This window comes from Hyperoodon ampullatus (genome assembly GCF_949752795.1).
Source record: "Hyperoodon ampullatus genome assembly, chromosome: 7".
NCBI lineage: Eukaryota > Metazoa > Chordata > Mammalia > Artiodactyla > Ziphiidae > Hyperoodon > Hyperoodon ampullatus.
The window spans coordinates 60,760,094-60,776,752 of NC_136920.1; the positions used below are offsets into that span (position 1 = coordinate 60,760,094).

General features: G+C 57.7%; 1 protein-coding gene across 1 annotated transcript in view; it reads left to right on the forward strand.

Moving 5' to 3' along the window:
* Nucleotides 1-16,659, forward strand: part of NUMA1 (nuclear mitotic apparatus protein 1) — a gene marked incomplete at its 5' end in the record, with an annotated part of 30,876 nt that overhangs the window by 12,316 nt on the left and 1,901 nt on the right. Inside the window, 16 exons of the mRNA XM_079708574.1 lie at nt 842-929; nt 2,228-2,348; nt 2,892-3,049; nt 3,366-3,483; nt 3,563-3,680; nt 3,983-4,123; nt 5,084-5,206; nt 5,360-8,758; nt 9,228-9,269; nt 10,751-10,819; nt 12,186-12,296; nt 12,381-12,599; nt 12,718-12,875; nt 14,156-14,402; nt 15,288-15,516; nt 16,182-16,318. Of these exons, the coding sequence (XP_079564700.1) occupies nt 842-929; nt 2,228-2,348; nt 2,892-3,049; nt 3,366-3,483; nt 3,563-3,680; nt 3,983-4,123; nt 5,084-5,206; nt 5,360-8,758; nt 9,228-9,269; nt 10,751-10,819; nt 12,186-12,296; nt 12,381-12,599; nt 12,718-12,875; nt 14,156-14,402; nt 15,288-15,516; nt 16,182-16,318 (5,478 nt within the window). The remainder of the gene's footprint in view (nt 1-841; nt 930-2,227; nt 2,349-2,891; nt 3,050-3,365; nt 3,484-3,562; nt 3,681-3,982; nt 4,124-5,083; nt 5,207-5,359; nt 8,759-9,227; nt 9,270-10,750; nt 10,820-12,185; nt 12,297-12,380; nt 12,600-12,717; nt 12,876-14,155; nt 14,403-15,287; nt 15,517-16,181; nt 16,319-16,659) is intronic.

The following is a 16,659-nucleotide window of genomic DNA, read 5'->3' on the forward strand; positions in this document are numbered from 1 at the left end:
GAAATGTTGAGTCATCCCATTTCGTACTCACTTAGCTCGTGGCTCGTCTCTGGGGTTGGGGGTTGTAGTGGGAGGCATGGGTGGCTCCTTCCTTTCTTTTTTTTTTGGGGGGGTGGGGTGGGGTGCGGTACGCGGGCCTCTCACTGCCGTGGCCTCTCCCGTTGCGGAGCACAGGCTCAGCGGCCATGGTTCACGGGCCAAGCCGCTCCGTGGCATGTGGGATCCTCCCGGACTGGGGCACAAACCCGCGTCCCCTGCATCGGCAGGCAGACTCTCAACCACTGCGCCACCAGGGAAGCCCTCCTTCCTTTCTTTAACCTTTTCTCTGCTCCAAGCTGATCATAGACCTGGTAGAAACAAATTCTAAAGGAATAAGGAACTACAGAGATGACCAGGATAATCAGATCAACTCTGTAGCTTTGGAATTCAGACAGAGAAGGCAAGATTATACCTGCTGGTGGCTAAGCTTTGGATGAGCCCTGGAGGTGTTCTCACTCAGACAAAGAACAACAGTGAGGTCAGCTGGAAGAGGCCAACGGGGTTATGTATAAAAGCTTTCTGACTGCATTACTTTGCCTGTTCTCATCTCATGGTCAGGAGCAAAGTCAGTTTGGACCTCTGTCTCACCCTGGGTGCATCTTTAGGGGAGAAGAGGGGCTGGGGACAAGTAGGGTGAACATGTCTCTGGTGGAGTGTTCTTGGCTGGACCATGGGTCTTCAGGTCTGAGAGGAAGAATGGGCTCCAGCAGGCTCCTAGGGCTGGCACGGCCAGGATGGTGCCCTCCATCCCTTCGGGCCTCCTGAACACCTAAATGATGCTCTTTCTCTGTCTGTGGTCCAGGCTGAGTTAGCTGTCATTCTCAAATTTGTGCTGGACCATGAGGATGGGCTAAACCTGAATGAGGACTTAGAGAACTTCTTACAGAAAGGTAAGTTGGGATCACTCCCAAGGATCCTGTCTTTTCTGAGCTGGGGACTGCTAGGATGCTGAGTTGTCAGGAAGTGCAGTGGGGATTTGCCCCAACACAAGTCACAGAGTTGGTGCTTAGGAGACGTGTGTAAGGGGGTAAGTTGGTTTCTGGGCCATGTTGCCATCATCCCAGTTCCCACAGAGCTCCTTCTTGTGCCTGGCAGCAGCTGAGCAGAACAGTTATGAGGGAGCATGTCCGCTGCGGGTCCTCCGTGACTACCCGCCCCCCCTCACACACACACACGTCTTGTGTTGTGTTTCATAGTTTAAACAGTCATTACTCTAGGCTTATAAGCTGGGAGTACACAGTCTTAGAAAATTGTTTTTCCTACATAATGCCCGTGTTCTAGGTGGGAAGGCAGATACATAAACCAGAATGTATGATAAGGAATAAGTGCTAGAACGGGGAGATATCGAATCTACCGAGTGTCTTGCTGGAAGTACCTCAGAAAGAGTGAGAGTGCTGCCTGTTTGGAAGAGCCATCTAACGACAACAGGGTGTAAGGTGTGGGTCTAGGCACGTTCATCCAGCCACTGAATTTGATGTTCCTTGTGTTCAGGTTCCTCGTGAGCCCTTCAGGTGGAGATGTTGCAGATGTGAGTCTAGAATGCAGGAGAGGGCTCTGGGCCAGGCTGTGGGCTTGCAAGTCTGTGTATGGATGGCCGTTGAAGCCTTGGGCACCGTGGGCAGAGCACATGGGCCCCATCAGAGCTCTGGGGCTTGGAGGGCAGGTGGGAGAGGGAGGGAGGAGCAGGTGAGGGAGACGGAGACCCGGTGTTAGAAGTAGGAGGGCCATGCGACGGTCACCGTGGGAACCAAGGGAAGAGGAGGTTTTGAGAAAGAAGTCATGCTGGCAGTGCACGATTTCAGAATGGAGGGCTTCGGCAAGGAGGCTGGTGGCTCTGACTCGAGAGGTCATTGGGGCTGAGAGGAGATCTGCTCAGGGATGGCTTGAGGGAAAAGCGTGAGCACTTGGTCCAGTCTCTGAGCACGGGGGACACAGTCACTTCACTGCGCTCTTTGAGTGCTGGTGATCTGTGGAAACGGAAGCCCCTTGCTTGATTTGGCCTAGGGCACTGACCTCTGGATAACCCAGACACCAGGCTTCAGGTTCTGCCCAGGCGCCTCCCTCTGCAGCTTACCTATAAGTGTCTGGATTCATTCCCACTAAGGCGAGTTCTCAAATTGTGTAAAGATGCAAATCTGTCCACCCTCTTACTAACCTCTCTTTGGCTTGTTTACTCCTTCCCCTCTAGCTCCTGTCCCTTCCCCCTGTTCCAGCACCATCTCTGAAGAGCTCTCCCCACCCAGCCACCAGGCCAAGAGGGAGGTTCGCTTCCTAGAGCTACAGAAAGTCGCCTCTTCCAGTGGGAACAAGTATGTGCTGGGCCTCTTCTCCCGGGATGGGGCCTCAACATCCAGTCTTCAGATCCCTGCATCCTAGAGGCTAAGCTGTTGACCAGCCCCTTACGTCATCAAGAGTGCTTGGAGTATCTTGTAGATCTGGGATGCCCTCCCCTGCCCCAGTACTAATGGGGGAATTGGTTGGGATCTGTCCTCGGCAGAAGGCCTCTCAAAGGCTGTTCTCTGTTTATAGAATTTCTTGCTTCCCTGGAGACTGTGCTAAAGTCCGTTCTCCTAGTGCAGCTCTGTAGAGGCAAAGGGAATGCACTCCTTTTGCACCGATGGGGGCGGGGGAGGGCATAGAGAAAATTAAGCCTTGGAGGAAGGAGAAGAAAAGCTTTCTCAGGGTCATGTCGTAAGGCACGAGGTAGCACTGCAGACAGAACCCAGGTGTTTGGGCCCCGCAGCCGGTGCTCACAGCCATAGGGCCCGGCTCACCCAGCCCTGCCTGTGGTCAGTAGCTTCAGCCCTCATGTCAGTTTCTGACCATGGCATCTGGACCATCTCCTTCCTCAGCTTCCTCCCAGGTTCTCCAGCCTCCCCCATGGGTGACATTCTGCAGACCCCACAATTCCAGATGAGGCGGCTGAAGAAGCAGCTTGCAGATGAGAGAAATAATCGAGACGAGCTTGAGCTGGAGTTGGCCGAGAACCGCAAGCTCCTCACAGAGAAGGGTAGGTGGCTGGCCGCTGGCAGATGTGTGTTAACGGGCAGCATTTGGGATTTTCATCCGGGGAAGCGCTGGGCTTGCCTGAGGCGTGGCCCCTCTGTCTTCCGTGTTGGCCCCTCTGCTGGCCTGGGACCTTAGAGCTCAGCCCTGGGCCTGTCAGGCTGACCTCCTGGAAGCTGGTTCTGTCCTTGCCACCCTCCTTCCTTTCCCTGGGACTGGACGCCCCCTCCTCCCTCCCCCTCCTTCCTCCCCCTCCTCCCTCCCCCTCCTCCCCTTAGTCCTGTGCTAACTCTCCTCTTTTCTCCCCTCCTCTGGGGCAGACGCGCAGATAGCCATGATGCAGCAGCGCATCGACCGCCTGGCTCTGCTGCACGAGAAGCAGGCGGCCAGTCCGCTGGAGCCCAGGGAGCTTGAGGAGCTCCGTGGCAAGAATGAGAGGTACAGTGCTCCCTACCGTCCTTCCCACACCCGGGGCAGGGGAGACATGCTCTTTCCTCACTGCTCCCCTCGCTTGCAGCCTCACCATACGGCTCCACGAAACTCTGAGGCAGTGCCAGGACCTGAAGACAGAGAAGAGCCAGATGGATCGCAAAATTAACCAGCTTTCTGAAGAGAATGGGGACCTTTCCTTTAAGGTGAGTGTTGAGGTTTCTGGCCCCCACCTGGAAGCCCCTTAGCTTGAATTGGTCTGGAAAATTCCCCCAAAGAGGGTTGAGGAGAATGTCCTCATTCCGTAATTGGCTCCTGCCAGGGACCAGCTGGTGGCCCTAAGTTTTGATTTGTAGTCCTGAGTCAGAGACGTGAATAGTTGCGATTGGTTTGAGGAAGGTTGGAAGGCTAATGGGAGCCATCCAGGCCCTGGAGCTCAGGGGGCAGATAGCAGTGGTGTTGGCAGTTTTGACCCGGGGTGATGGGCGTTCCCTCTTGTCTGTCTTAGCTGCGGGAGTTTGCCAGTCACCTGCAGCAACTACAGGGGGCCCTCAATGAACTGACAGAAGAGCACAGCAAGGCCACTCGGGAGTGGGTGGAGAAGCAGACCCATCTGGAGAAGGAGCTCGGCACAGCCCTGCAAGATAAGGTAACCCTCTGCTTCGGGAAGTCAGGGTCACAGTCTTGACCACACACTCAAAGCTGAATTCCGTTTACCGCTCTATTCTTTGGGGCCTTTGGGAATTATGCTGACTACTTGTCAAGGCTTAATAGTGTGCTGTAATGGGCTTCAGGCCAGTACACCTATGAATCCTGTCTCTGCTGTTTACAAGGTGTGGCTCTTGGACAAGTTACTTGACTTCTTTCTAGGCCTCCTTTTCCTAAAATGGGAAAAAGAATGGGTAGCTGCCTCATCATCCGTTGTAAGATAATGCATATAGAGCACTGAACACACATTGTCTGGTGCAAAGTGAGCTCTCAGTGAATTAGTTGCTGTTATTATTATTGCTGCTAAGAATCCAGCTCTGCCACTTATTAATAACCTTGTAGCCCGGGGGCAAGGCACTTAATTTCTGAGCTTCAGATTCTTACCCTTTAAAAAAAAAAAACAAAAAAGGGATGGTAGTAGCTACCTCCCAGATCTTTTGGGTAGGTTAGAAATTCAGAGAGGTACCCAGCACAGTGCCTGGCCCATTGTAGGTACTTAGTGAACAGTGGCGTAAAGTCGGGCAGGGGACCAGGGGATGCTGCTGCTGTTGATGCTCAGACTGTTGGGATATTTTTAAGCTGGTGGGTTTTTGGATTATCTGAGAGCCAAGACATGACTGAGGAAAGGCATACAGTGAGGAAATCTGGAGTAAACTCAGCAGCCTTGGAGAAGAAATGAGCAGGTCACTTGACTTAATTGAGCCCTGGTACTAGGGCTAGAAAGTCAGGCCGCTCATGGTCCCAGGTCCTTGGTTTCTGCAAGTTCCCCTAGGTCAGGGCAAAAGGAGATCTTGGTAATGAGGTAATCGGGTCTTATGTTTTGTTGATGTTCAAAAGGGTTCGTATGGTAATCTGGTGCCTGTTCCACTTCTGTTAACATGGGGCTCTTGTTTACTCCCAGAAATGCCTTGAAGAGAAGAATGAAATCCTTCAGGGAAAACTTTCACAGCTGGAAGAACATTTGGCCCAGCTCCGGGAGAACCCACCCCAGGAGAAGGGCGAGGTGCTGGGTGACGTCTTGCAGGTAGGATCTCAGGGGCAGGGGTGAGACCTGTGTGCTGGGATTGCAGCAGACCCATGTTCGCCATGTTCAGGCTCCTGGCGGTCCTCAATCCCCAGAGGGGCCAGGGAGACTGCGGAGTCGTGCTGAGCCCCATTTGTCTCTTTATCTCACCAGCTGGAAACTCTCAAGCAAGAGGCAGCCACTCTAGCTGCAGACAACACCCAGCTCCAAGCCAGAGTGGAGGTGCTGGAGACTGAGCTGGGCCAGCGGGAAGCCAAGCTGCTTGCCGAGCGGAGCCACTTTGAAGAAGAAAAGCAGCAGTTGGCCAGCCTGATTGCCGAGCTGCAGGGCTCCCTGTCCAACCTTGGCCAGGCCAAGGAAGAGCTGGAGCAGGCCTCTCAGGCTCAGGGGGCCCGGCTGTCTGCCCAGGTGGCCACGATGACCTCTGAGCTCGCCACCCTCAATGCCACCGTCCAGCAGCGGGATCAAGAACTGGCTGGCCTAAAGCAGCAGGCCCAAACAGAGCAGGCGCAGCTCGCGCAGACCCTCCAGCGGCAGGAACAGGCCTCCCAGAGCCTCCGCCAGCAGGTGGAGCAGCTGAGCAGCAGCCTGAAGCAGAAGGAGCAGCAGTTGGAAGAGGCCGCCAAGGAGCAGAAGGCCACCCGGCGGGACCACGCCCAGCAACTGGCCACCGCGGCTGAGGAGCGGGAGGCCTCTTTACGGGAGAGGGATGTGGCCCTCCAGCAGCTGGAGGCATTGGAGAAGGAGAAGGCCGCCAAGCTGGAGGTCCTGCAACAGCAGCTTCAGGCTGCTAGTGAAGCCCGGGACAGTGCCCAGACCTCGGTGACACAGGCCCGGCGGGAGAAGGCAGAGCTGAGCCAGAAGGTGGAGGAGCTCCATGCCCATGTTGAGGCAGCCCATCAGGAGCGGTGTGAGGCGCAGGCCCAGGTGGCAGAGCTGAAGGCCCAGCTGAGGTCTGAGCAGCAAAAAGCAACCGAGAGAGAAACAGTGGCCCAGGAGAAGGCCCAGCTCCAGGAGCAGGTTCGGGCCCTTGAGGAGTCCTTGAAGGTCACCAAGGACAGCCTGGAAGAGGAGAAGCACAGGGCTGCAGACATCCTGGAAGAGCGGCAGCGATGCATCTCCAGGCTGGAGGCAGAGGCCCGGAGCCTGGTGGAGCAGCACAAGCAGGAACAGGAGGAGCTGGAAGAAGAGAAGGCCGGGCGCAAGGGGCTGGAGGCCCGACTACAGCAGCTCGGGGAGGCCCATCAGGCCAAGACGGAAGCCCTGCGGCAGGAGCTGGCTGAGGCCATAGCCTCCCAGCGCGAGGCCGAGAGTGAGTGTGAGCAGCTTGCCAAGGAGGTGGCCACCTGGCGTGAGCGGTACGAGGACAGCCAGCAGGAGGAGGCGCAGTACGGCGCCATATTCCAGGAACAGCTGATGGCCCTGAAGGAGGAATGCGAGAAGGCCCGCCAGGAGCTGCAGGAGGCAAAGGAGAAGGTGGCAGGGATAGAGGCCCACAGCGAGCTCCAGATCGGCCGGCAGCAGAGTGAGCTTGCTCAGCTCCACGCCAGCCTGGCCAGGGCCCTGCAGCAGGTCCAGGAGAAGGAGGTCAGGGCCCAGAAGCTCGCAGACGACCTGTCTGCTCTGCAGGAGAAGATGGCTGCCACCAGCAAGGAGGTGGCCCGCCTGGAGGCCTTGGTGCGCAAGGCGGGTGAGCAGCATGAAACGGCCTCCCAGGAGCTACTCAAGGAGCCGCCCAGGGCAGGAGACAGAGAGTCGGAGTGGCTGAAAGAGCACCAGGGACGCCCGTTCTGCAGCACGCAGGCTGCACTGCAGGCCATGGAGCGTGAGGCAGAGCAAATGGGCAGTGAGCTGGAGAGGCTGCGGGCTGCGCTGATGGAGAGCCAGGGGCAGCAGCAGGAGGAGCGTGGGCAGCAGGAGAGGGAGGTGGCGCGGCTGACCCAGGAGCGGGGCCGGGCCCAAGCCGACCTTGCCCTGGAGAAGGCTGCCAAGGCCGAGCTTGAGATGCGGCTGCAGAATGCCCTCAACGAGCAGCGTGTGGAGTTTGCCGCCTTGCAGGAGGCACTGGCCCGCGCCCTGATGGAAAAGGAGGGGAAGGATCAGGAGCTGGCCAAGCTTCGTGGGCAGGAGGCAGCCCAGGGGGCAGAGCTGAAGGAGCTTCAGCAGACCGTGGAGCGACTGAAGGAACAGCTGGCCAGGAAAGAGGAGGAGTGCCCACAGTCTCTAGGGGCGGCCGGCCGAGAAGACGCTTCCGGGTCGGGAGCCCAGTCTGAGGCTGCTGGAAAGACGGAGCAGACAGGCCCGGAGCTGGAGGCTCTGCGGGCAGAGGTGAGCAGGCTGGAGCAGCAGGTCCGCGAGTATCAGGAGAAGTCCTCCAGCCTGGAGCGCAGCTTCGAGGCTCAGCGCGCCTCCCACGCGGAGCAGGCCGGTGCTCTGGAGACTTTGCGGGGCCAGTTAGAGCAGAAGGCCCAGGAGCTGGGGAGCGGTCAGGACACCTTAGCCTCAGCCCAAAGGGAGCTGGCCACCCTCCGCGCCAAGGCCCAAGAGCACAGCAAGGCTGAGGATGGGTGGAAGGCACAGGTGGCCCGGAGTCAGCAGGAGGCTGAGAGGAAAAACAGCCTCATCAGCAGCTTGGAGGAGGAGGTGTCCATCCTGAATCGCCAGGTGCTGGAGAAGGAAGGCGAGAGCAAGGAGTTGAAGCGGCTGGTTATTGCCGAGTCAGAGAAGAGTCAGAAGCTGGAAGAGAGGCTGCGTCTGCTCCAGGCAGAGACGGCCAGCAGCAGCGCCAGGGCCGCGGAACGCAGTTCCGCTCTGCGGGAGGAGGTCCAGACCCTCCGGGAGGAGGCGGAGAAGCAGCGGGTGGCTTCTGAGAGCCTGAGGCAGGAGCTGGCCTCGCAGGCAGAGCGAGCGGAAGAGCTGGGCCAAGAGTTGAAGGCTTGGCAGGAGAAGTTCTTCCAGAAGGAGCAGGCCCTCTCTGCCCTGCAGCTTGAGCACACCAGCACGCAGGCCCTGGTGAGCGAGCTGCTGCCCGCTAAGCACCTGTGCCAGCAGCTGCAGGCTGAGCAGGCAGCCACTGAGAAGCGCCATCGAGAGGAGCTGGAGCAGAGCAAGCAGGCAGCCGGTGGGCTGCGGGCCGAGCTGCTGCGGGCCCAGCGCGAGCTCGGGGAGCTGGTGCCCCTGCGGCAGAAGGTGGCAGAGCAGGAGCGAGCAGCCCAGCAGCTGCGGGCAGAGAAGGCCAGCTACGCAGAGCAGCTGAGCATGCTGAAGAAGGCTCATGGCCTGCTGGCGGAGGAGAACCGGGGGCTGGGAGAGCGGGCCAACCTCGGCCGGCAGTTTCTGGAAGTGGAGCTGGACCAGGCCCGGGAGAAGTACGGCCAAGAGCTGGCAGCTGTGCGTGCTGAGGCTGAGACCCGTCTGGCCGAGATGCAGCGGGAGGCACAGAGTACTGCCCGGGAGCTGGAAGTGATGACTGCCAAGTACGAGGGTGCCAAGGTCAAGGTCCTGGAGGAGAGGCAGCGTTTCCAGGAGGAGAGGCAGAAACTCACTGCCCAGGTGAGGCACCCAGCTCAAGCATGCCCCCAGAGAGCAGACCTGCGGGAGGGGGACACTGTCCCTCTGCATTCCTGGGCCTCCGGCTCCCACATGATTAGAGTGTCTTGTCTCCCCACACTCACTGGGTGGCAGAGGAAGAGAGGTGACTGGTAGAGTTCAAGTCTGTTGCCCCCTCGTTGGCCTACAGAAAATACCAATAGCCTCTTCTCCGAAGCCTCTGTCCCTGGAGAGTCAGGCTGCAAAGGCCATCAGCCCATTGAGGCACAGTGTCGTGAGGAGGCGCGCTTGCAGTGGAGTCCCCGAGAGCCACTGGCGACTAGAATGAGCCGAGCTAGCATTTACAAAAATGTTTAGACGTCTAGTTCCATGGGGGGGATGATTAGAGCCTCGGTGAGGTCAGCCTGGCACCAGGGCCAGTGCCTCTTTGGCCCCATCTCATGCTGTCTCCGTTGCCCCTCCCCACGCACAGGTGGAGCAGCTAGAGTTATTTCAGAGAGAGCAAACTAAGCAGGTAATGCCTGAGGTCCTCGCTAAATGCTGGCTGCTTAAGCGGTGACTGGTCTCGGTGCATGACGGTGGCTGCAGCTTGCCTCCGCTGGCGCCTGTTGTGAACTGTTTGTGAAGGGGGCAGGGTCAAGCCATGGAACCCAGGCCCAGGCCGCCCCGGAGTGCGGTGTGCAAGGCCCTCTCTCAGGCCTCATCCCACCCATCCCAGGTCGGCCTCTCCACTTTTCTGTGCTTTCATCGCTTGTCAGGGATGAGGGGTAGGGTAGGCTTCATCTTTCGCATAGCAGATCCAGCGACAGACTGCTCTTGGGATTCCCAAACCTCCAAGTCCTGCTCCGAGTTTGGGTACTCAACTGTGGGGACTCACAGGATGCCCGTGGGCCTTGTTTAACACAGGCCCCTTCTTTCCCACAGAAACCAGAAAGATGATGTGCAGGAGGTCCCCACAGATTAGGGGGGTTGTGAGCTCAGGATGCCTGCCCATCACCCTCTGGGGTTTTAACCCCGAGCATGGAATAGAGACGTCTGGGAGCAGGAAGGCCAAGGTTGAGAGGAGGGGCTCCCACAAGTCAGAGGAGGTGAGGTGTGGCTGCCGCGCCCTCACAAGGATCTCTGCTGCCCTAGACGTCAAAGCTATCGAACTGGTATTTAGTGGGAGCACCCTTTCCACCACCCCTCCTACCCTGTCACCTCGGGCCTGCTGAGGAGTTGGCCCTTCTCTCCTCCCATCACCTCCTCCGAGGAGCCTGAGATGATGGGGGAGGTCAAACTGAATAGCAAACAGTTAGCAATGGAGCCCTTGCCTCTCGCCTTTGCTGATCACGCTTGAGCTCCTGGAATGCCTGGGGGAGCCAGGAGTGTTTGTGGCTGTTACGCTCCCTCTCGTCCCCTCCCTCCCTTCGCTCTTCCTCTCTGTGGGAGTGGGGTGGGCTTGGAGTACGTGTGCTGCCCCTGCTCTCCTCTTCCAGCAGCCTGACCCCCAGTGCTAATCACAGCAGCCACACCGCCAGCGCCAACCCTAACAGCTTGTGGATATTGGGAAGAGGTCCGAGCAGCTGGCTTTTGCTCTGGCCGTTTCTGGGAGGAGGGGGGATGGGTATTCATTGAGTACGTCTGCTGGAGTGGTAGACTGGGTCCCCTCGTCCTGTCCTGCCCGGGGAGGTTGGGGCTGGGAGCGGCCGCGGCAGTAGGGCTTGGTGGGGTGTCAGCTCCCGAGTCGGCTCTGCTGTCTCTGTCTCTGCAGGCGGGGGTTGGAGGCGAGCACAGGCAGGTGGCTCTGGCAGCACTTGAGTTGGGTCACGTCACTCACGTCCTGCTGACCAGCCTGGGCAGCAGGCCGTTCCCTAATTAGAGGCCAGAGAGAGGACCCGAGTTTCTTCTTCCAGGAACACTGGGGACTGGTCTGGGGAAAACCCTGTAATTTGTCTGGACATCCAGGGGAAGGCCTCCTGAGTCTTGTCTTCTCCTTTTCCCTTCCTGCCCCAGGTGGAAGAACTGAGTAAGAAGCTAGCTGACCATGACCAAGCCAGCAAGGTGCAGCAGCAGAAGCTGAAGGTGGGACAGCTGGGGGATGGGCCTGCCCTCTGCTGGCCTCAGGTTGAGCGGGGTGGGGGAAGGTGCTAAGCCCCTGGGTTGGGGCACCCTGGGGCCTGGCAGCCTCAGGAGCCCTGCCTGTGCCTCTGGGAGCTCTCGAGGGAAGACCAGAGTGGCTCCCAACCCCCAGACCTTCACTGTCTGCTACAGTAGCCATTAGCCATGTGTGGTTATTTAAATTGAAATTAAATTAAAAATTCAGTTTCTCAGTTGCGCTAGCCGCAGTTCCACTGCTCAGTAGCCATGTGTGGCTAGTGGCTGCCGTACCGGACAGGGCAAATCAGAACATTTCCATCACTGCAGAAAGTTTAATTGGGTTGCACTGCTAAATCTCGGGGAGGAGCATCAGTAACGTTTAATATTACAATGCAATTTAATATTCTTAATGCTTTCAGCGATGTCACCTTCTTTGGTTTAATATTTGCTTTTTTGCAGCTCTAGGCGTCACAGCTTTTAGTTAGGGGCAAAGGAATTTGGCACCAGTGGCCCTGGGAGGGTCACAGGAGTTGGTGGGAGCTCAGAGCTTTGTTTCCCCAGCTCCCTGCCATGTACTCCACACCATGTCACAATTACGTGATAAACAGATGCTTATTACACCCTTCTTAGGGGCCTTCCTGGTGCTGGGAGATGTGGAGAGGTAAGGCTGGATGGCCCTGTCCAGTGCCTGCTACAGAAGTAGTATTTGCAGGTGGTGTAGGCGGACAGAGAATGCGCCACAGGCCCTGCTCCCCGGGAGTCTATGGTCTGGACAGGAGGCAGTGCTGGCATCATAAATGAGCCCACACAGGCTTTGGAATCAGGTGGACCAAGGTTCAAGTCTTACTCTGCTGTTTAGTTACTGTGACCCTGGTCAATTTGCTTTCAAGCTCTGAGCTTAGTTTCTTCACCTCTGAAGTGGAGATAGTTAGTTCCTAGAGTGGTTTTGAGGAGAAATGAATTCGCGTGTCCTCAGCACACATGCTGTGTGCCTAGCTCCATGCTCTGCACCCTGGTGTTGCCTGGGGATCAGTGCCCTTCCTCCTCGGGGAGACTGTACTCATGGAGAGAGAGTGAGATGGTTTGTGCCTGGTCTCAAAGAAGCAAAGGCAGGCTGCCAGAACTCTTCCAGAAATGGCATCAGCTGGACAGGAAAAGCTCCTATAGAAGGTGCACTTCGAGGGGTGTGTGGTGTTTTGGTAGGCTGGAGTTGGGAGGGGTTAAAAGGTCTTTTTGTGTGTCCTGAGAGGATAGGCAGGAGTCTGAAAACATCCATGGAGCCCAGGAGGCTGTGGATTAGGGTGGAGCAAACAGACCAGCAGCCCTGATCAGCCCTTCTCGTGCTTTCCAGGCCCAGGGAGGTGAGAGCCAGCAAGAGGCCCAGCGCCTCCAGGCCCAGCTGAATGAGCTGCAGGCCCAGCTGAGCCAGAAGGAGCAGGCGGCTGAGCACTACAAGCTGCAGGTGAGGAGCCTGGTCCTGCCCACCTGCCCTCCCGCCCCAGCCCACTCCAGCCCCACCAACCCACCTGCCCTTCCACCCACCCAGATGGAGAAGGCCAAGACTCATTATGATGCCAAGAAGCAGCAGAACCAAGAGCTGCAGGAGCAGCTGCGGGGCCTGGAGCAGCTGCAGACAGAGAACAAGGAGCTGCGGGCTGAAGCGGATCGGCTGGGCCGGGAGCTGCAGCAGGCTGGGCTGAAGACCAGGGAGGCCGAGCAGACCTGCCGTCACCTCACCGCCCAGGTGCGCAGCCTGGAGGCACAGGTAGGGCTCTGGCTGCACTGACGCCCTCCCCTCTGTCATACTGGGCCCCATGCCCTCCTCACCTCAGCCACCCCTGCTTAGGCCTCCCTTCACTCTCCCTCGGCCCTCTCCTTCCCAGGTTGCCCATGCTGACCAGCAGCTTCGGGACCTGGGCAAGTTCCAGGTGGCGACTGACGCCTTAAAGAGCCGAGAGCCCCAGGCTAAGCCTCAGCTGGACTTGAGCATTGACAGCCTGGATCTGAGCTGCGAGGAGGGGACCCCACTCACTATCACGAGGTCAGGAGGCACCCTTCCTCCCTCCGTCTGTTGTCCATTGAGCGCCCACTGTTTATCAGGCTGTATCCTGGGCACTGGGGCTGTGAGATAAGTAAGACGTGAACCCTTTGCCCTCTGGAAGCTTATTCTTAGAGAAGAATAAAGAAAGTATTAGAGGTATTAGGCCAGATGTTTGTATATAGCACAGTGGGAGTAAATAAAAATGAGTGGTCAGAAAAGGCTTCATGGAGGCTGTCACTCCTGCTCTGAGTCTTGAAAGAAGCCGTAGGGGTGTGTCTGATGGACGGAGAGTGGTGAGAGCAGAGGCCGAGAAAGAGCCTGGATGGGCTGGAACATGAAGTTGCAAGGGCTCGGGCCCAAGTCCCGGAGGAGCGGCTGGACTCCCCACTGAGTGGGGGGTGAGCACATGTGTTGAGGAGCACATGGTCAGGTTTGCATCGTAGAAAGCCTGTCCTGATAGGGCAAAACTGAGACTTTAATAAAAACAATAAATGTGTTTTTAGAAATGTTAAACACTTATGTGTGTCAGACACTGTTATAAACACCTGAAAAGTATTAATTCATTTATCCCTTAACAACTCTGAGGAAGAGTCTATGATTATCTCCTTTCACAGATGAAATTGGGGCAGAGGGGCAGTCACTTGCCCAAGGTGCCACAGTGGCAGGGCTAGGCTTGAACCTGGGCAGCCTGGCTCGAGTCCTTGCTTGTCTCCACTCTGTGTCTCTCAGAGGCTGTTGTAAGTCTAGGCCAGAGGGGACGAGGCAGGCAGGGAGGGGCATGAGAGTGGAGTACGGTGTGGTTAGGAGAGCTCTCAGGAGACTCACCGATTGGGTTTGGCCGGAGAGGGAAGAGGTAGGACTGTGCCTGTGTTCGTGGCTGGGGGCTTGGGTGGAGGCTGCCCCTCCCAGCTCTTACTTGCTGAAATAGGAGATACAGGAGGAGGAACAGACAATGGACTTGGTTTGGGACATGTTTGTTGTGGAATCCATGGGGGAGGTCTGGGGCTGTGGACATATGGGTCTGGGGAGCAGGGTTTGGGAATTGCCAGTATTGAGTTCAGAGAGCCATGGAGTGTATAGGCTCACCAGGGATGGAGAACGGCTGGAAGGCCAAGGTCAAGGACTCTCCTTGATAACCTCTGAGAAATCAGAGAGGGTGGGGTGCTTGACCTGGTCTTCTTGTAATAATAAATGTAGGACTTGGTCGCTTTGGAGCAAAGGGATGGACAAAATGCCTTGTAGCCCCAGGAATGGCACCTCAACAGATGTTTTCCCCACAGCAAGTTGCCTCGTACCCAGCCAGAGGGCACCAGCATCCCTGGAGAGCCAGCCTCGCCCATCTCCCAGCGTCTGCCCCCCAAGGTAGAATCCCTGGAGAGTCTCTACTTCACCCCCATCCCTGCTCGGGGTCAGCCCCCTCTGGAGAGCAGCCTGGACTCCCTGGGGGATGTCTTCCTGGACTCAGGCCGGAACACCCGCTCCTCTCGTCGGCGCACCACGCAAATCATCAACATCACCATGACCAAGGTCAGGCTGCTGCAAGTGGGGCTGCAGGGCAGCAATGCTTGCTTCCTCTCAAGGGCATTTTCCATCGGGTCCTCAAAACAGCCTCAAGAAGCCGGCAGGGCTGACCAGTCCATACCCACAGATGGGAAAGCTTAAGGGCGGTGACTTGCTTAGGCCCCTTGTAGAAAGGGGCAGGACTGGACTTGGCTGCCTGTCCACTGCTCTAAGGCTGCCGTCCTCTCCGTGTACAGCAGTGACCCTGTGCAGCTCAAGGGAGACAATGTGGAGAAGTTGCAGTCCAGCCCGTGCCTCCCTGCACACCCCTGGGTACACCCTTGGGTAGCCGAGATGCGTTGTGGTTGCCCAGTGGGCTGCCTGCCTGGCTGGGGGCTCTGGTCCCTGTTTCCACAGCACTAGGAGGTTGGGGAGGAGAGGAAGGGAGCACCTCTGGTGGGGAGAAGCTGGAGAAGTTCTGAAAGATGGTCAGGGCCCTGGCACGCTTGGGCGGAAGGACACTGTGGGATGAGCCCGACAAGCTCAGGAGACGTGGGTTCCAGCCCCAGCTCTGCCGCTTCCTTGCTTTGTGCCCTTTGGGCCAGTCACTTCATTCCTTTGCACCTCACTTCTAAAATGGTCTGATGCACTCTGCCTTCCCTCCCGCAAAGCATTGTTAATAGACTCAATGGAAAAACGGACAGAAAAGAGTCTTGACAGCCTCAGCACCTTGTGTGGGATTCTGGCAACAAGGCCCATTTCTTGCAGAAGTGCAGCTAAGGACCCCATGCAAAGCAGCATGGATATGTGCAGCCGTGGGGTCTGAGGCGCTTTGGGAAGGGGAACAGGCGGCTTCTTGATGGGGTGTCAGGGCCCCCATCCCTACTACAACAGGTGCATCCTCTCTTCCAGAAGCTAGATGTGGAGGAGCCAGACAGCGCCAACTCCTCCTTCTATAGCACGCAGTCTGCCCCTGCTTCCCAGGCCGGCCCGAGAGCTGCCTCCTCCACCCAGTCTCTAGCCCGCCTGGGCTCTCCCGACGACGGCAACTCGGCTCTGCTAAGCCTGCCCGGCTACCGGCCCACCACTCGCAGCTCCGCTCGCCGCTCCCAGGCTGGGGTGTCCAGCGGGGCCCCTCCAGGTGAGGGGACTGTGGGGACTTAACACACCCAAAGATTAGACTGGAAGCAGATCCTGGCACAGGGAAGGGACAAGCTTTTAAAAACCCAAGGCTGGCTTCCTGGCTGCCGCCCAGCACCTCACCTGCCTCTCCTCCCTGCAGTCTGAGGGCCTTGCCTGTTGTTCATCAAGGGGCTGTGCTGGGCAATAACACTGATGTCATTCTCAGCCAGGCTATAAACCAGAAACACACGACGGGCCTGGGATTCCCAGCACAAGAGTGCTGCCCAGCTGCTGTCAGGAGTCCTCCAGGCCCCTTCTCAGGTGGGAAGGGGCTGCCAGAGAGGCCAGACTGGCCTGGGAGCTATGCTCAGATTCTTTTTGGCGGCTCTTCAGGGACCACTCTGGGTGTCGATTCCTGGCCCTCCATTAGTTTCTCTCGGTGTCACAGCCTCTGCATATGACCCCAGGGAGGAAGCAGTGAGCCAGTCTCCAGGGTAGAGATGGTCTTTGAGCCCCGAGGCTGTATCTGCAGCACTGAGCAGAGCAGGACTCTGGGGTGCTAGGCTTGAAGTTCAAGGGCTAGGTGGTTGGGAGTGGTGGCAGCAAAGGCTGGCGGGATGCTACCTCCACCCTCTCCTCCTGGCCTTCCAGCCCCACTTGCTCCAATTTCCTTGCCCTCCACAGGCAGGAACAGCTTCTACATGGGCACTTGCCAGGATGAGCCTGAGCAGCTGGATGACTGGAACCGCATTGCAGAGTTGCAGCAGCGCAATCGAGTGTGCCCCCCGCACTTAAAGACCTGCTACCCCCTGGAGTCCAGGGTGAGCTCTGGGGTCCCCTGCCATGGACCTGCCCGTTGGCTCACCTCTTCCTTGTCATCCCACCGCAGTGCCCTGGCCTGCCGAGGAGGGTGACCTGCTTCCAGTCAAATAGCTGGCAGGGAGGGAGCTCAGGGGTAAAAGTCCTGTGGGTGGGCAGGAGCTTGGAGAGGTCTCTTGGGACTGCTCTTTGCGGCCATCGTGCAGGGTGTAGGCGGGGAGATTTTTGCGATAGGAAGGCTCTAGCTGCTCCACCTGCGAGGCCAGTGAAGAGAGTTCTGGGGCGGTCCTGCTCCACCTCCAAACAGCTTGGCTCCACCGACCACTTTTTCTACCCCACGCAG